General features: G+C 39.7%; 2 protein-coding genes across 5 annotated transcripts in view; both read right to left on the minus strand.

Moving 5' to 3' along the window:
- Positions 1–2,475: 2,475 nt before the first annotated feature.
- On the minus strand, positions 2,476–5,289 carry LOC306824274 (endothelin-2). Its single transcript, XM_079344355.1, has 5 exons — positions 5,173–5,289; positions 4,331–4,487; positions 3,986–4,099; positions 3,280–3,345; positions 2,476–3,185 (listed from the first exon to the last, which is right to left on the minus strand). The coding sequence occupies exons 1-5, from the start codon at positions 5,228–5,230 to the stop codon at positions 3,101–3,103; spliced, it is 480 nt and encodes a 159-aa protein (XP_079200481.1). The 5' UTR covers positions 5,231–5,289; the 3' UTR covers positions 2,476–3,100.
- A 3,212-nt stretch (positions 5,290–8,501) lies between these two features.
- Positions 8,502–19,882, minus strand: part of hivep3b (HIVEP zinc finger 3b) — a 49,737-nt gene continuing 38,356 nt past the window's right edge. For all 4 annotated transcript variants that reach the window (XM_079343149.1, XM_079343151.1, XM_079343150.1 and 1 more), the window contains 4 exons: positions 13,577–13,752; positions 13,348–13,449; positions 10,133–10,776; positions 8,502–10,019 (listed from right to left, as the gene is read on the minus strand). In XM_079343149.1, coding sequence (XP_079199275.1) covers positions 9,372–10,019; positions 10,133–10,776; positions 13,348–13,449; positions 13,577–13,752 — 1,570 coding nt within the window. In that variant the 3' untranslated portion in view covers positions 8,502–9,371. The remainder of the gene's footprint in view (positions 10,020–10,132; positions 10,777–13,347; positions 13,450–13,576; positions 13,753–19,882) is intronic.

Genomic DNA, 19,882 nt, shown 5'->3' on the forward strand with positions numbered 1-19,882 from the left:
AACCACTGATTTCTACCTGTGTCTATAGCAGCAGTGTCGTGGTTTACAGGAGTCTCTGCTGTTCCAGTACCATGGACAGAGTTTGACTCTGAAGCAGCTTGTGGTTTCTGAAGGCCCAGCTGACACAATAAGAGTTTTCTCATTACCTCAATCAGTTAATCATTTATAGGCATATTTGGGTTTTCATTTCAAGTTGAAATGACTCATCAAATGTTCAACTCACATAGCCATATATTATTTCCGGTGACCTTGGGCCATGTGACTTACTGCCTTTTGAAACAAAACAAAAAAAAAAAGATTAAAGTGATATCTTAAAATGTTAAACCTTTAAACCCTTTTTCCAATTTCTGTTCGAACATTTGGGACAGAGAGCATAAAAAGGTCCTGAGAGTGCAAAGAATACTGTCCAGTACTGTTCTGCATGAAATAAACACATAGATAGTGAGGAAGCAGATCAAGAATTGCCTTATATATAAAGGTGTACCAGTGTAAGAGCCTATGGGTCGCCAGAGGAGGCCATAAAACCTGAGAGTATAAGTCACAATGGTGAATCAGACCTCTACAGTTTGTAATGAACCTCAACGATGCATGCACACTGTAAAAATGAAAAAGTTAGGAAAACTCAAAATTTCAAGGCAACTTGATGCACTAGATTTTTGAGTTTTGTGGCCAACTCGAATTATTAAATTTTGAAGAAAACTCCCAAATCCTGAGTTTTTATTACTACAAAACTTAAGTTCTACAAACAAATGATAATTTGCTGGAACAACTATTGGGAGTTTTCTTTTGGTGTGGTAAGTTGTGTCAACCATATGAAGAGACTGAGCAGAGGCGTGCATGTACAAAAGATCACCAAAGTCTAAGACAGGTAAAAAGGTTTCAGCAACAAGATGATTTTTTAAATTATAAGAAAAACACAATTTGTTTCTCAGATTTTTCAGCAGGTACATCATTGATTTTAATGTGATACATTGCTTTAAAAAAAAAAAAAATATTTGAATAGTTAGGATTTATAATATCCTCAAATATGCCTATACACACTTGTTCTTACCAGTAGATCTTTGTATATATTTCCCAGAAATATTTTAAAGGTACCGTAATCTGCTAATTTTCTCCTTTTATATAGTCAGTCTGTGAAACGTAGAGTGGCTTTGCACAATTTGCAGCCCAAAACACTCCTAATTTAACGTATACTTCATTGTGTCTGTTAAAATCCTCATTTCAGCCTCTTTCTTGAACAGTTCTTTTCAGCTGCTGTCCCTTCGAGCCTCTTATTTTCTTTGAACTTTTCTTGTTTTTCACAAGTTAATGCGTTTTACTTTAAATGACTAAAAAAAATGAGCACTCACCTCATTACGTGACCAATAACTAGCTCTCTCGCCTGCTAACGCAAAAAAAAAACCCTGGCGTGTAAACTGTTTCGCTTTGCTAACTTGGTGGATGCTAACCCTTGCAGCTCTCTAGCGCCCCACTCTGGTCCAAATAGTCACTTGTGTTCTAAAATTCCAACATGGTGGCAGCAAGTATGCTGAACTTAAGGCTTCAATAAGGCAGACAAACAGACAAATGTGTTAGTTTGGTCCATAAAGTCTGTGGAGCCGAAATGTTCAAAACACATTGTTAAAAACAAGAAACAAGTTGAAATGTTGCCATAACTAAATAAAACACTGATGGACAATGATCATGAGAGCACAAGACTAAGATTGTTGTCTTACATGAGCGTATATTATTACCTTATACAAAGGTTTAAAGGTGAAGCATTAGTATTGCGAAACTCTACCTGGTGGTGTTCCTTCTGTGGAGGCTGGCAGTCTGTTTCACAACCAGGCTGCTGTTTTGCTCAGGCCTGTCCTGAAAAGATGGCTGTAGGGGGTCTCACAGGGAAATGTTAAAGGAGAAGTATGAAAAGAATGAAATGGAAAATACTAAAACCTATTTCTGAAATGAGAGCAACTTTAACATGTGAGTCTTATCACGTGTCAGCCATTTAATCAAACAGAAACAGGTCAGTAAGCATATGCATGAGATGTGAGCTCATTTTCTCCAGTGCTGATTGTCTCGTCTGCCTTCCTGCATATTCAGGTGTTTCTGGACAGTATGTTCAGTACAAGCAGAAAGGAACACAGGGGGACGGGGCAATGATACCTCTCTCTCACCCCCTTAGCAGAGTTACAAAACTCTGCATTCTTTCCTTAGATCCTTATGATAACAACGGCCATGCAGTCTCTGAATAGCAGGTAGACCTATTATTGATGTGAGCCTCAAATTCCTGGACCATTCATCCATCTCAGGCCTCCTTTTCAACTCAGAGATGTGTTTGCTTGTCACACAATTGAATCACACATGCCGTTTTCCAACAAATTATCTTTCACCTGCTGTGTCTTTGCTCTAATAACTTTATTTATACAGCGTAAGCAAGCAAGCAGAGAGGGCTGTTCATCAAAAAACAAAAGGAGAAATAAGATAAGGTTCAGTTTTTATTTTCAATTTATATTACTAAATATTATAGTAACAGTTGTGCTGAATTATTACAAATTGTATAAAACTATGTAAGGATACAGAAACATAATTTTTCACAATGTAAAGATATATACAATTCATATTCAATTTAAGTGTCAAAGGTTACTCTCAATTCAAGTTGTTTTTTTATAAAATGTAAAACAATAAATCTGTTGACTAATAAAAGTAGAAGAAGAATGAACATTTGCATGACAAGATTAATGTCTTTTCTGTGGCATGAAAACATGTCATACATGTGAGACAATCCCATACATGTCTGTACAGTATTCATGTTTCTTTTTCTCTCATACATCCATCTATGCCTGTACTGTCTGTATAGAGTGACAGCTGCTCCAGCTTTTAGGGACAGGGTCAAACATGGCACCAGTCTTTACAGTGTCTCTTTTCAGTGTTGACTGTCCACGTCTGTTTGCAGAACTCATCACGTTTTCCACCCCCCCATTCGTGTGGCTCATCAGCCCCTCATGAGTGGGATCTTTCAGCGGCCCCATGTTTCCTCTCTTAGATCAAAGAGGTGTCATTTGTTCAGGTGCTCACTGCTCGCCTCTTCTCGCTGTTGTTGCTTCAAAAGCCACATTATTTAGCGAGTGTTCTTCCTCTGAGCCACAAACGATTGGTCTAAATCTGGCGGACCTAGAGTTTGCCCCAACGTGACAGCCATTGCCCTGAGGAAGAGAAATCATCACTCTTATCAATAAATATATGCTTAAATCATACGTGAATTTGTGAGAAGATTTGTTTTCTGTTGTATTTGCTCACCTTGAGACGCTCAGAATGTTGACATGGTGTTTCTTTAAGGATCTTTTTGGGTTGATTGTTTCAAGACTGCAAACAAGAAAACAGCAAAGTCACTTAACGTGACCAGAACCTTTGACATACATGTGCTGTCACGCACATTATTTTATAGATATTGCTTTAGTTAAAGAATACCCCACTTTATTAAGAATTGTACAACACTTTTTTTTGTAACCTGAAAATCTCTTATCTTTACAGGCTCACTAAAGCTTTTATGCTACAAGTCACTGTAAACACGAGGCCTCGTTGACCTCACATGATGCATCCTACTGTCTTACCTGTTTTTAGTTTGTGACATGATTGTTTGGTAATTCTATGAAACAAGAACTTCTTAGTTTTTATTTGCTTCAGTCTCCTACGCATTTCACCCCTCCATTCTCTGAGCCAATCAGAAACAAGTGTTGAGCTCCAGCCTGGGATTATTGTACTCCCTCAGGCCTCAGCTGTTTTGTTTTGATGATCACACCCACAGACAAGCAGAACTTATTGAACAGTCTGGTTATTAGCACTGCACAGAAGGGAGGTGTTCCCTCACTCTGCATAACTCTTGCTTGCCCACAAAAGATAAAAATACCCTTTTCTATTTTGCATATTAATCAGGATGTGATGGAAACTGAAGACTTATATGGGTTTTTCGATTGATGCTCAAAAGTACAGGGCCCCGTTTCACCTGTGTTTGCAGAAGTTGGTGCAGGTTTGATCGCCAGGGCTTGCACAGGCACAGCGACAGGTTGACCTCCTACGCCGGGAAACAGAATTTCCCAGACCATAAGCTGTTGTCTTACTGCAATTAGAGGACATGCAAAAGAAATAAACAGTCTGCAGACTTTGCTATTAGAAACTGTAGCAGAAAAACTGTAGAGAAAATGTAATGTAATTTTATATATATATATATATATATGTGTGTGTGTGTGTGTGTGTGTGTGTGTGTGTGTGTTTCATTATTTGCAGCTGAAAAGATCCTAAAGTCATGGTACAAGTCAATATGATATTGTGTTTGGTGTTTTTTCGAGACCTGGGTGTGTTGATCCAGATGATATCCAGGTGGCAGAAGTAGTGGCACTCAGAGTCCATCTGGCTGCTGCAGGCACAGCGCTTCGTCCTCACTCTTTGTGTCGGGACATTTTCATCAGCCTCCACATGCAGCTGTTCCATCACGGGGCGCCCAAAACCTGTATAGAGACAAAGAGAAGCTCAGTATCAGGGATCAAAACTCAAGCTAAGCTAATACTGTCAACTCCCCTCTCTTTTTCGCGAAAAAAGATATGTTACATTATTGCTCTATTCTGTTTACAATTTGCAGGTGAGAACATAACAGAGCTTTTCAAATAAATCATCTTTTGTTCCAAAGAACTCATCAGTCTTACAGCGAGCAAACTTATTTACCAGATGGAATCACAGAAATGTCTTCACTTGTTCTTGGAAAGATCAAAGGAAGGCCAAAACAAAAATCTGAAAGTCTTGCAAAGTAAATATAAATTTTTTTGAGGAAAATCCCAGGGCACAAACACTACTGCATAGAGTTTTAAAGAGATCACAAACTACACCTAGTGGGCTTTGTTTGATCATTTGTTCCTCTGTGTTCCTATGTGTCCAATTCTTCTGTACTTGTCAAAACATGTACAAGCACAGGCATACAGTGATGGCTGCTTTATGTACAGTGTGACCAGTATTAAAGCGACTGTACAAACAATGTGTAAGCCACAACACAGCTCACAATAACACAATGAAAATATGTATTCTTCATGTACTAAGAAGATCTTTAATTCTATGTAGGGATGCAGATTTATAAAGCAATGTCATATACATACAACTTTAAAGATAATATTTCTTTAACAAGATAAACAAAATACTTACCATCTTGCACTGAGGCCCAAAAAGTGATGAGAACAAACAGGCTTGTGTCAGGAGACATATTTGATAGCAGATGGATGAAGCTCTTCAGAGTGATTATAATCCTTTCAGACAAGGCTGTGTTTCCAACGTGCTGCTGCTGTTTGTCAGCAGGTTTGTGACAAGAGTGTCTGTCTTATACCTCTCCTCTCCCTTACATGATGTCATCATAGAAGCTCCGCCCTCAGTATCAATCCTCAGAGCCTCGGTGTATACGACCCCAGGGTGTTCAAACCTGTGACATATTCAGGAACATCTGAAGCTTTTATAGTCTGTGACACCTGCTGTGGGACTTTCATGTCAGAGTTTGTCTTTGAATGAAGAATGATGACTGTTAGAGGCAAATGATCCATAAACACCATTGCACCTAACATCATACAACAAACAGAAGAGTCGAGAAACATGCTGAAAAGGGCAATATAGATACTAAAAGGGGAAATGTTTCTCTCAAGAATTGATGTCGCCCACAAAAAAACAAATGTACAAGGAGGGAAATTATGGACTCACAAGTGTACATTTACACAGCTCTCAATGATTACTCTCAACTCAGTAGTTGCCTGATTTATTAATAAAAAGGTCTGTTATGTTCCTACTGTCCAAAGATTCCCAAAAAATGAATGGTTGCAGTTGGCATGTGAACGTTATTTGTCAAAATAGATTCCTGATGGATGCGTCCAATGGCTTCAGAGAAGCTGTCTATGTTTCCCTGCCATCAGGCTGCAATGTTCATAGCCATATAATCATGTAGTGTCCAGTGTGCACATCAGCCATGCTAGAGAGCTGTACGTGACATTTCAAATATGTTAAAACAGCTAATGCATACAAACTGGAGACATTATGTTCTTGCTTTTGACATGGGCGATAGTGATCTTGAACTCGTAACATGTTGGACTAAATATCAGCACAGCTGTTATGATAGTCGATGACTGATCGAAAGCTGTGCTAATAGAACAGAACTCTCTCAAGTGATGTTCTTTCTGGCTTGTTTTCTGGTAAAAAGGCAGATGTAAATATGTACCGTAAATATTTCAGCATAATAAAACCTTCTTTGAAAGAGTGTTTCCTTATCATCCATCTTCAATGAAATCCCAGACTCTCAGAGGAAGAATAGTGTGTTTGTGTGCGCATGCGTATGTACTGTATGTATATATGATTAAATCTGGATATTCTATGTGTCATAATCTGTCAGATTCCCAGTTTAAAAATTTGAGGAATGTGTGACCCGTGATGAGATTGCCACACAGCTTCCTGATAGCACACATTTTTTCCAACACATTCTCTCACCAGAGGTTATAAGGTCAGCTCCCTCAGGAGCACAGATGTGCCCCTCTCCACAGGCATTACATTAACCTGCCCTACATTTGAAGAACAGACAGCTTGTAAAAGGTAAGTTGGAGAAAGAGTTCAAGAGGAAGTGTGTCTTTTTATTTAGCCACGCCAAAACGTCTCTGCCAGCTTCTGTCCCTGACTCAGGTGTTTGTTTTTAATTTGCAACCTTTCCTCCTCTAGTCACTCCTTTGAATATACAACCTCCCTCTGGGCACCTGTCTCTTCCCCATAGTGTCAGCATGTACAGTCCTTTAAAGATTAAGAATTGTCAATCACTTCAATCTATTTTTGATACAGATGTCTAAAAATGAAAGTGCTTCGCTGTTGTTTTGTAACATTGTCTTTGGAATGTCAAGTCACAGCAGCAAACATCCTTTGGCTTCTTTTCAACACACTAGCTGTCCTCAAGTCAGCTTTATGTAATCCACCTCCTGCTGAGATGTCAAACATGTTGTGCAAAGTGCACCAGGGACAGAGAATGTAAACCACTCAGAGGATGACAGCGATACATTAAGATAAATACATGTTTTATAACCCCCTGATTTGGCAAGAGCAATTAAATAGTGAAGAGATGTGATATGAGAACGTGATATAAGAATGATGCAGGGTTCATTCTGTGGAGGATCAAATCAGCCTTTGGAGGTGATTAATGTTTTTGTAAGTTGCACAGCTGACCCACTTTGACATCAGTGAGGAATTTATGGACGATGATTAAAATAAATCAGATATGATACAGTGAATTTCTTCTGAAAGGTGTGCTCAAGCCTTTTGACCCCAATTAAAACTAAGAGCAAGGAAACCAGAATTTCAAATGAAACCAGTCTTAATGTTGTCATGATAAACAGATTAGTACTGATGAAATTCATATTTTGATGGAGTTTGAACAGTGGGTCATTTCGTGGGGACATCTAGTGGTACTACTGCAGACATACAGCTAACTCAAAACAAAAGATGCTGCAGAGTTTGATGATGGTCCATTTTTTCTCATCTGATCATTGTTGATGCCCTTTACAGATACTGACAGTTGAACGGAACAGAAATAAAATACGTTGAAAACTACAGTTAAAGGTTTTCATACTTGGCATGAGGTTTAAAGAGTAGTGTGAAAATGTCTGCATTTGCTACAGAAACTACATCAACTAAATCTCATCCCAACTGAGAAACCCACACGTTATTCTATAAAAAGTGTGATATGCAACTCTAACAACAAATCAGGCAATATAATTCATTAAAACGCTGTTAGTCTCTGCGGCAAAGTTTTGAACTGTTGAATCAGTGAGAAAGTAAAGCTATCTTAAAGACAGATTACTACTTTGCATATCTGTTCAAATTTTAAATTTATGATAACAATTAGCACTTCAAATTCATCCTTCTAAAACAAAAGTGTTTAGGAAAAGAAGAACAAAGGGAAACTCTACCCCACAAAGGGATACCACACCACACATATTTATAAAATGAGGGTCTGAAGCGACACACCACTATGAAAAGAGACATTTTTAGACAAGATATCACATACAATCATAGAGTGCATTGTAGTTTAAAACAAGTTGTAACCTGCTACAAGAACCAAAAACAAAAGTTTGTTCTCTGTGAGTTTTCAGCTGTTTTAGTTTCTTTAAGAAGAAGATTACCACTCCGAATTCATGAGTCTTTGATGTTTATGATGTACTGTAGTTTTTGATATATTGGTTTACAATCCAACCTCATTGATACTAGTGAGAAAGCAATCCAATCTAGGGAAATTCAAAAAAAAAAAAAGTACAACAATTTGTCTTTTTGTGACTTTAAACAATAGAAGCAAAAACTCAATTATCAGTATGTTATCTATATGGCTTTATGTGTGTGTGTGTGTGTGTGTGTGTGTGTGTGTGTGTTGGGGGGCTGTAAAAATGTTTTTTAATGAGGAGAATAAATGTAATGCTACTGAACGAAAAGAAAATTGAAGAAAGGCACAACGTCAAGGGTCTCTGGTGCATTTTTTATTTTTTCAATGACTAGAAATTTTGCTTTGTGTGTATTCTGCAGGGCACTTAATCCTCTGGTACCAGCTAAACTTGATCCCTCATCTTTTTATGTAACATTTCAAGTCACAGAAACATCATGAAAAAGACACAGAAAAAAACCATTCATTAAAAAAGTAAAAACAAAAACAGACCTTGAAACAATGATCATGTCATCAAACAACAATAAATAAGGAGCGCTCTTCCCTGTACAAAGATATATTCTAAGCTAAAATCTTCCGTAATAAAAAATAGATCTTCAGTGCAATTCCATGACCCCTTTCTGCTGCTCCTTCAGAATCTCCACAACGCCGTCTCTCTTGTTACCCTGGTATTAAAGCAATGGCCATAAGAACATAAACAAAAACAAAAACACCAAATATGAACCCCCATGGAAAACAAAACAGATAGAAAATTTCACAGCCTTCTCTATGTACATCTCATAACACAAGCCTGGACAGAAAAGGCACAGGTAACTTCAATTTGAGTAATACTGGACAAAATGTGGACAAACAAAAACTGGAATTGTTTTTTATGAAAGATTTTGGTCATTTACCAATGTATCCATATTTAATTTACATATATTTAAAGAGACATTAAGATAACCCATATAGGATATATTTGTGTATATGTATAATTTATATATATATAGATAGACAAATTATTTTTACAAAGAAAAAAGTGCATTTTATAACAAACCTGAATATTGCCAAAGAACAAACATTTAAGTTAATATTATTGAAAACTTTATAAAAAACAAAGCAATACAAAACAAGACTAGTGTAGCAACCAATAAAGCAAAATTGGATGCATGATGCATCAAAGTGTGACACTTTAAGTGCTCTGGTCTGTTCTGTCTCCTTTAGCTCCTTCCTTTTCTGCACCACCACCAGACTGTGGGATTTCCCCCTCTGGTTGCTGTCCAGTGACGTGCGAGGCTAAGGCGGCTGCAAGACTTGGGGGTGCGCATGAACAACTGTCTCTGATGCAGTGTTCAGGTGTCTCCGTAGCAGAGCTGCATGTATGGGTGGAGCTCTGTGAGCTGCCATATTGCTTCGAGTCTGTGACCTCCACCTTCTGTTTTGAACATATGAGTGCTGTGCTGTGAACACACCGCGTTGATTGGCTGGTTCCTGCTGCCTGGTGCTCTGACCAGGGGTCTCCAGGAGTCCTAAGCCCTTGAGTTCTGGGGGTCCTGCCCCAGTAAGATTCAAACCTGGCAAATGAAGGTCCTTCCATTGGGGGAGAGGTGGGGGACGAAGGGGTGGTGGGGTGTGACCTTGTTCTGGCCTGTACTATTTGGATTCCGCCGATGGGGATCATTGGATAGGGGACTCTGGCTTGTTGGGAGTGCATGGGAAGATGGCTGAAGGTGGTGTCTGCTGTTTGAAGACCAGGATAACCCTCACAGGTGGAGAGACGGAAAGCAGGTGTAATCAAGCTGGACTCTGGCAATGTTGATCCCTCATTACCACTTTTGGCCTATAGGGGGAGCAAAGTATTCAAAGTTACATTTCAGGGAGTCTCTCAGGTTTTACAAGAGAAAATAGACTAATTTCCCATTTTACATTTCTAAACGCCCAAAAAAGACTCACCTGTTTGGCATGACTACTCCTTATCCCCGGTGTCTCCCATGGCAGGTACCCAGGGTTCCTGTGCTGTAACCAGAGTGGCGAAGGGAGGGTCCTAGCTTGTGATAAGCGGCAGCCAGGTGAAACAGGCCGCAGAGGAGAAAGAGGTCTGATGGGAGATGGCCCTCTCTCGGGCGAAGATGAGAAATGACGGGTGGGAGAGGAAAGCTCTGTCCTGGGGGAGAGGCAGTGAATGGGTGATGAAAGCTCCAGACGGGGAGAGAGGCTGCGGCTAGGGGAGCAGCCCTCACTGCTGGGAGAGAAAGCCCTCGGCGAAGACTTCCAGCCCCGCCGGGAGAACAGCGCTCTTCTGCTGCCTGGAGAGGCAGCTCGCCTGCTCTGCCACATTCCCCTTGGAGAAGGCTCCCGACGAGGGCTGAGACTAGCACACAGGCGCTCGGCTTCAGGAGTGCCCTGCTGAGAATGCCAGGAAAGCCCTCCTGTTGATGGGTGTGTGTCAGATGAGCAGGAGGACGGTGGGTCATCATGAGACGCAGACTCATCTTCCTCGTCATCATCGTCATCATCATCTTCTTCAGACTCCTCCATGTCGGAAAACTGGTGTTCCTCCTGTTCCTCCGATCCACATGCACGTTCATCACTCCCTGCTGTTTGTGTAGACACAGAAAAACACCCTTTTTTAAGCCTTTTTTATGACCTATGAAAGCAAACAACAACATGATCGGGAAGATGAACTGTTTCTATATATTTTTTAATAACGTACTTTTTAATGTCAGTGCAAGGGGGTCGGCAACAGATGATTTCCATCATGCTAAGGAAATAGCCTTTTCTTTTACATCAAAAGAGAACAACCACCACACTACTCTTGCTTAGCATCACTATTCATGTATACAAAAAATAAAAAATCACAGCGTTTGGCCCCTCTGGATCTTTGTCAAGTGTGTTCCAAAAGAATTTCCTCAAGGTTTCTTAGAAGACAATGTGTGTGCACAGGTGTTGGATACATGTTCGAACTAGATGTGTCGCTCAATAATCACCAGTAACATGTGCAGAGTCAAATGTGCACACACAGTAGGAGGATCCTAGTCTGCATTAGATTATGGAAGTGGAAATGTTTTGAGGACCCTTGACAGAGGTCCAGAGGGACTGAAAGTTGTTGAGTTTTCTGATGAAAGGTTATGATGAGCAAGAGTAATGTGTTTTTTTTCTTTAAGTGTATTGTTTCATGCCCTATGTGCACCTAATTTATGAGCTAGTTGGAACGCTCCCACCTGTGAGTCAACTCAGTTGCGCCCCTAATAACCCTTAGCCTTTTAAGCATTTTTGTACAATCAGTTAATACATTAAGGAGCCAAAGAGACCAAGGCTGTTTTTTTGCACAACCACATTGTCTTAATTTTTTTTACTAGCAGAGGTTACTGCTTGTCTACAACCCCATTCACAGTGGTAACTACAGTAGCGTTGCATCTGTTGCTACTCCCGTTTGATCTCCAAACAGAAACCATGCTAATTCTCATCTACTGCAGGAAATATACCAACTATGTATACATACCGTATAAAACCATCCCTTTCCCCTCTTTCTATTCATATTGTTTGATTAAAAACGCCTATTGCTGAATGTACAACAGACAACAACCATAATAAAAAGAAAAGTATTGACAGCCCAATGTTCATCAAGCACAAAGGGTTAGGACACACCTCAGCCCCAACCCAGCAAACCCATGTTATATAAACTTTACTACAGGCTCTAAGCCCAATAGGCAGATATACAACATATAAAAACATAGATAGACTGAGGATGAAAGAGCACCATGAATCTATTCAAAAAGTGTCTTCACAGTCTTGTGAATGGAAAGACGGTTTAAATAGCACGCCCTTGTCTGTGATGAGTTCCGTCTGTCAGCATGAATGAGATATGGAAAGGAAGGTTGCTAGAGGAAGGTTAGGAGAAAGACTGAGAGGTTTTGAGGCTGTTTTGTGGCTCATTTCAGGGACAAACTTGAACTAAACTAGAAAAGGTGTCCTGGCCAAACTGTTCTGTATTCTTCATTCATTTATCTTCTGTTTTTTTTCATATTTCTTATGCAAGGCCACAGGGAAAAGAATAGAACATGGTGTTGCATAAGCTGTCAGTACTGAGCAGCTACTATTCTTCACAGGCAGAAGTTCATACAGCTGTGTACAGATGCAACCACCTTAATTGTCCTGTGTTTTTACGTGGCTGCTAACCGCCTAAAATGCAACAGCTCTTCATTTACACATCTCTTCAGGTGATTAGCTTGTATTTGAAATAGACTAGAGATAATAGTTGTTGCTTTTGTGTTATTGCAATGGGATCAAAGTTGCCCAGCGTATCTCTCTATTCAAATACATGTGGATGCAAGTTGGTTGACCCAAAACCCACCTCTTCAAATTAAAGCATGTCTTCGACAGCTGGTTCCACGCTGTTAGTGAATTAAACTAACAAAAACATATCTTCTGTGTTTTAAAAAGTTCTGAGATGAAAAGTAGAATTTATGAGATTAAGGTCGAAATCATGACATTTAATTTTTAATGATGAAATCACAAGTTAAAATTACTACTATTGCTATTACTTTTATTATTATAACCTCAATGCTTATATTAACCCTGCAGCTTTAATTACCTCATAGGGAATTAATTGGGGGAAACTTTGCCAGAGTCACAGGATTTAAATCCCATTGAGCTTGCCTGGCAAAAGATAAAATATTTAATTCGCAAAGAGGCTAAGCCAAGCAGGGGCTAGTACGAGCCATTGAGCTATTTTGAGAGATGAGACTGACCCAAGATATCGGCAATAGAGTCTTTACAGGCCTAAACAAAGCAGTGTGATCGGTCTAGATTAAAGCTAGTCTTTGTCAGCTGGTTCCATGCTGCACAAACATTTCTTCTGTTTGTGTGTTTTCAAGTTATAATGAGATAAAGAATTGAGATTACAACTTAAAACTTCTAATCATGAATTAATAAGTCATAATATCATTATAATTGTTATAACTTTCATTATAGCCTGCAGAAGTGATTAATTCCTCAGTTCTCCAAAATACACTCCTCCACTGTCAAAAGAAATGATATCTTAAGCATACCAGGCCATCTTTCTGTTCTTAGTGGACAGTTGCCATCTTACTAGGTTTCACAGCTCCGCCACATTGTCGCACACACTGAGGAAGGGAAAGGATGCCACTTTTTTCTCTCTAAAGTACCTGTTTCCTCGCTTTCTGGTTCATCCAGTGATGACTCAGACACTCCCATCGCCTGGCACTTTTTCCCATGAGCCTTTGACTTCATGTGTTTGGTAAGGTTCCCTAGGAAGGAACAAGAAAACCACATTAAAAGTGCAAGGACGATAGAGATGTTTCAACAACAAAAAAACAAGAAAGATCGCTGAGAATGAAAGAGCAGGTTCCAATATTTATGTAACTGTCCCCTTACCTTTGGTTTTGAAGGCAAAGTTGCAGTGTTTGCAGACGTATGGGCGGACATCTGTGTGTGTTTTGATGTGCTTTTTTAGCATGCTGGGTTTCTTGCAGCGGATGCCACATTCTCCACATATGTACTTGCCCCTGCCTCGACCTCTCACATAAACATATTCTTCACTGGACTTATACCTGAAAAAGCAAGAGAGTGAGATGAGAGAATAAAATCCCATTACAGAAATCACATTCACAAAATATTAGTAAAATTCCCAAGCAGAAATATCAGTAAAATGTGGATCACTTTGCAAAGAAATTTTGTTGAGTAAACAGACCTTTGTGTTGTGCCGTTTTTTTTTTTTTTTTTTTTTTTTTTTTCCGGTGATGTGCTATACTGTATGTGAACGTGATATTCCCTTGTTTCCAAGACAAATTTCTCCTAAGGGAGACAATAAAAAGCTATTGGAGAGCTAAAATGATTTCTTAAGACTGTGTGGGCACGCACCAATCCCTATTTGAATGACATCTGCCTGGCTCAACATACAGCATACTACATTCAGCTAAATGCAGATCTTAACAGTGTCTTCGAGTGTTTGGGTCAGATTTAAGAAAAGAGAGCAGAAGCCCAACTGACTTAAAATTCAAACATTGAAATTATCACTGCTACAAAAGGCTTTGGAATCAGTATCACACTAAGTGTGAAAACAGCTTGATGAGCAAAAAAGATTGATGGCGCTGGAATTTATGGTGCAGAAGATGCATGAATGCTATGAGATGCTAAACGTTCTGAAATCTTTGTTCCTCAAGAAGACAAGCCCCTCTTCCACATCAGACATTTATTTAGTAATTGATTAATTGCTCTGACAAAAACACTAACTTATGCAGGCTTAAAGCTCTTGTCAGGAACTTTGGGTTCCCATTTTCAGCCCCTGTGGACAAGAGGTACCTTTTAATTCTTTGCTGATCTTGTCCTGCATGTGTAAGTTGTATTTTCAGATGAAAAATCTCATCCTCCCAACAGTCAAATGTATCGCTCACTGTGAATCTTTCCTGCAGAAGATTGAACAAAGGCTGATTCAGCAGCCTGCTGTAACATTGCGCCTAACACCTAGCTTATAAGATTCAAAATTACTATAAAGAAATTATCAACGTTGTCACTGATGGCCCTTCTTTTATAAATCAAACAGAGGTATTCATCTAATTACAAGTGTTAAAACTCCTCACAGGCGCTAAATTTGAGTGTGATGCAGATTTGTGTTCAGAATCATGTTCATACAGTTGCACCCAAAACACTCACTCAACACACATTCTCCCACATACATACAAGGGAAACTGAGAAACAAGGCTTTCTTTCTAGAAGCTGGTCAGGGAAGCCCCACCAAAACCATGAGCTCTGTGCTCCTCGGCTTTTCCCTCCACTACACCCTAAGGCGCAAAGAATACATCTATTCTGCCTGGGTAGGTCCACCCTGCCAACAACAGCAGCAGCTGTGGGAAATTACCTAGACGTTCAGGAGACACCAAATGAACAGAGGTGTCAGAGAGCCACAGGAGGGCCTCCTCCTTCGCAGACAGTACCATACGAATGTAAATGTTATTTGATTATCACAGAGTCACTGTCTCCAGACAGACAGAATACACTAAACTTTAAACAACCATTGTAATGTAAGATCACCATTTGTTAAGTGTAAGGTCACCTCCCCATATCTCTCTGTATTGTATAAAAGGACTTGTAATGTAAAGGTTCGGGAGAAGATGCTCTGGCCTCTCCTCCGTGCTGCACGTATTAAAAGAGATCTGATTCAAGCGCCGCCGTGAATTTTCTTCTTGAGAATTAGCAACTCTCCACCTCGTAAAAGGAGAATTTTCCACGACATTATGGCGACGAGGATGGGATAGACGTTTCCGCTGATTGCTACCTGAGACTGAACTGAAGGAGCTGCCGGCCGGGGAAATTCCGCTCCGACAAACGGAGATTTTGGATCCCACCTGACGTCAGATACAGGGTGCAGACAGCGGACGCTCTATCTAAGTGAGTACGGCGTTTGAATCATTTGCTCAATTTGTAAAAGCCTAGGTAGCTGAAACGTAATTTAAGTCCTTTGGGGTGGTTTCAGTTATGCTTTTCGGGTCCATATAGTGTTTTATGGACGCCATGCCCATGTAATGCCGGTCTTGGAGGTTTATGTTTTGGTAATTCCCATACCCTGCGCGGTGATGGAGGTTGATGTGTAGTACGTTTTGTTGCTGTGTAGTGCGTTTTATATGTTTAGAGTGTCTTAAACGAGAAAAGTTAAGGAAAAGAAAAAACGAAAAATGAAACTAAAATATCTAACAAACAGCACGAGGCTGTCTGCACTTAAAGAATAAAACATGCGAAACAACGATTATTATAGATATACAAGGCCCCACTAAAATAAAATGGGCGTATGAGTGATAATCAAAAATAAAAACTTTGTTTGCGACATTCAGTGTCTGGCATACAGATTGTATGCTATTAAGGTGCGTTGCTCGGAACTTATGTGTCATACAAACCACCTGGCTGAATTAAGTTGCAAAAAGCTTTAGTGTATGTTTGATAAGATCCAACCATGCACTGTATGAGAAGATCAGTGTGATTGTGAAGTTGTGTGAGTGATAAGCCCATTGAACGTTTAAGCACATCTGTCCCAGTGAGTCACTGAAAACATGAGAAAACAAAACGGGGAAAAATAAAAATTTATATCTGATTTTTTCTTTTTCTGACGCTCTGCTGAATTAAGAGCAGACAAATGGGGATTATGTGATTTAGAGATGTTCAACTTTAGCAATTTTTCACACATGAGATGTCCTCTATTAAAAGAAATTAAGCACAGAATGTTTTATGATGGCGTTGAGTATGTTAGAATAAAAGGTAAAAATGAAAGTAGGGAAGAAAAGATAGACTGATTTTTGTTTTTTCAAAATTAGTAGAGATTGAAAGGAAAAAGAAATGAGGTTTTAAGTAAGAAATGAAGGACAAGTAGAAATGTAGGGTTAGATTTTAAGATGTGACTTCCTCCTCTGTCTCCACACCTACAACTCTGCAGCAACACCTCCTCCACAGGAGGTCAAGCACACCAGACGAACTCTTGGAAAGAAGGGGGGCCGACCACACACCCGGTTTTAAAAGCCTTCTTTCTGTCTCCTTAAGCAAGTAACTCTGTTTCTCCAAGAAAGAATTCTTACACAGGCCATGTCAACCGAACAACATAAAGGAGGTTGCAGAGGAAACACCTGAAAAAGACTGGAGATTGATGGGCCACAGAGTCCTGGACAGAGATTGCCACCAAAGAGCAGAAGGAGAAGAAGACTGGGTCCATATCGAACTGAAAGTGCAACAGCACTGACTCCAAGAACAATGCTACAAGAGGGAAGGAGATGGGAATCCTGAGTTTAATACAAGATCCAGAAGAATCCTGGTCACATTCACCACCTGAAGGTGTCTGTTGTAGGATTCCTCTTGACACAGCCAGAGGAGACAGTGGAGGAAGGTCAGAGTAGTGAGCAGCACATACAGAGACACACACACACACACCTACACACACAGAGAAACACTGATTCGACTGAAAAAGAGTAAACATTGCAACTAACACTGTAATGATAATTAAAATTTTAAACAATCTTGAATTTTAGAAATAGAATAGTATATTGTTTTCCAGTCAAAATTTATTTTTAGACGAGGTTAAAGATATCCATTTAGTCCTGAGACTGTTTGGAAATCATTGTTTTATAAATTAAAGTGCTATTGTTGAACTTTCTAAATCTCACCATATCTCCCCCATCGTGCCTGAAGAAAAAAAACAAATTGGGGTTGGAATTCATTAAAATACTTAAGGGATGTAAATGAAGGTGGTCAGCATCAGACAGATGTCTGTAACACCAATGTTAATCAGCTTGGGTTTTTAGTTTGTTTTAACAAATGCAAATTCTAGCATTCTTCTTTTCATCTTGACTCACAGTTCTGGGTTGCTTTCACAATCAATGGTGCATTTTATTCTTGGATGAAGATACCATAGGGTGTTCTTCTCCAATTTTTCACTCTGGATTGAAATAGAGCTGAGAAATTAGTTTTTTATCAACCATTGTGTATTAATACACTTGTTCAGTATGTTGACAGTGTCTGTGTATATGTTTCCCTATGCAGAGGCATTGTCAAGCTGAAACAGTGTTTGTTGTTTGTCCATTTTTGTTTTCTGGGAAAAAAAAACGGTCTTCAATTTTGCAGGACAAGTTTGCAAACTATTTTAGTTTGTTAAAAATGCATTATTTTACTCCGGAGTTTCATAAATTTGGTCCTGATTTACGTCCACAATCTTGGATGTTAATAAAACTGAAAAACAAACAAACGGTTGCCTAATTGGTTGGAACAGGCTATTGTTGTCCATGGATTTTAAAAAGGGTGGAGATCTCCCCGCCCCCACACATGGGGGTAGAATTTTGGCCATGACTGACTTTTTTGACTTGAACTCCTGACACAGATAAAGCTTCAACTGACTTGACACAAGCTTTATCGAGTTCCCTCTGCCTACGACTACCAGACACTACCAACCTTTTTAAATCTTTTTGTGCACTCATGTGATTTTAAAATGAAGAACAGTTTTAACCTTGCTCTTTACAGCTCAAGATGGAGAACCACACCCCTGTCTGTGTCAAAACCAAGAGATGCACTCTTTGACACTCCTTTCATGAACTTTGATTTTGTTTTCTTTATAGATGTTTCTGCTATGAGATCCAACAGATGGATCCCCTTGTGTCTCATCTATGTACTAACACTGCTAACCTGTCTGCTCAGGCAGCTGTCATTTCATCAGCATGTAAATGTCAGCTCATACAGGTGCTAATGACCCAGAGTCACTGGGATTTGAAGCTCCTGGGACTGCTGCTCTTTCACCTGTCTCCCCCACTCTACAAATGTTTTTTCTGTAAAAAATATGTTTCTACCCCTCAAAGATACTTCTGTGCGTCAAAAGTTTGACACATGGTCTTGACCATGTGTCAAAGGGGTGGATAACCATGTTTTTTAAGTTGTCTTCCCTAAGGTGAAAGCGGCCCTTCTGGGGACTACATTGGTGAGACTCCACAACATCCAGCCTGGAGATGGAAAGGACCTGAGAAGGAAGCATGGACGTTTTAACCACGGTGGACAAGAACCAGATCTGGAGCTGCTGACAACAACAACTGCTGTCCAGATAACTGAGAGGGACACCTGGAGATGATGACAACATCCACTGACGATCGGATAGCTGAGAGGGATACCAAGATCCATACATCACTGCAAACCTTTTTCGAGCCATGACATCGAAGGAAGAACAGCAATCTAACCTACGGAGTGCTGAGAGAGAACGCCGTAGGACGATTTCATCACCAACTGATTCACTACACTGATACTTAGACACCCCATCTCTTACAGAAGGGTAAACATGGACTGTGTGCAACAACAGATGAAGACACAAGATTCAACACAGGATCGGAACATCCAACAAGGGCATGATCTAAAAACTTGCCACCGAGAACTGTTTCAACTACATAAGTTGCCTATTTTGTTCTTCTCTCATTTGTTTTTTATTGTTTTGTTTTGTTTTTGTTTTGACTTTTATTTTTTATTTGTTTTCATTCATTTTTCACTGTAACGAACAGTCTGGTAATTTCCATAAATGTTGTGTTGACACTTTGTGTCAAGGGGAAGGAATGTGGGAAATTACCTAGACGTTCAGGAGACACCAAATGAACAGAGGTGTCAGAGAGCCACAGGAGGGCCTCCTCCTTCGCAGACAGTACCATACGAATGTAAATGTTATTTGATTATCACAGAGTCACTGTCTCCAGACAGACAGAATACACTAAACTTTAAACAACCATTGTAATGTAAGATCACCATTTGTTAAGTGTAAGGTCACCTCCCCATATCTCTCTGTATTGTATAAAAGGACTTGTAATGTAAAGGTTCGGGAGAAGATGCTCTGGCCTCTCCTCCGTGCTGCACGTATTAAAAGAGATCTGATTCAAGCGCCGCCGTGAATTTTCTTCTTGAGAATTAGCAACTCTCCACCTCGTAAAAGGAGAATTTTCCACGACACAGCTAAAGAGAGGGCAGGGAAGCCTGGCTGTGGCCCACAACCTAAAATAGACACTATATATAAAAATCGAGCAACACATTTAGATCCAGTCTATAAAAACATTGTTTATGCACATTCTTAATGTTTACCAAAAGGCTATTTGTGGACTAAGTGCACCGCAGATGTTTCATAATTGGAACGAATTGTCGGCTATTGAAAACTCCATCTGCTTTCAGTACTAATTTATA

The sequence above is a fragment of the Symphodus melops genome (genome assembly GCF_947650265.1).
Source record: "Symphodus melops genome assembly, chromosome: 5".
NCBI lineage: Eukaryota > Metazoa > Chordata > Actinopteri > Labriformes > Labridae > Symphodus > Symphodus melops.

Coding starts and splice junctions, on each gene's coding strand:
- LOC306824274 (XM_079344355.1), bottom strand. CDS start 5,230: ATGTCTCCTGACACAAGCCTGTTTGTTCTCATCACTTTTTGGGCCTCA. Junction 4,488..5,172: donor TTGGGCCTCAGTGCAAGATG/GTAAGTATTTTG, acceptor GTCTCTATACAG/GTTTTGGGCGCCCCGTGATG. Junction 3,346..3,985: donor ACCAACTTCTGCAAACACAG/GTGAAACGGGGC, acceptor TCTTGTTTGCAG/TCTTGAAACAATCAACCCAA.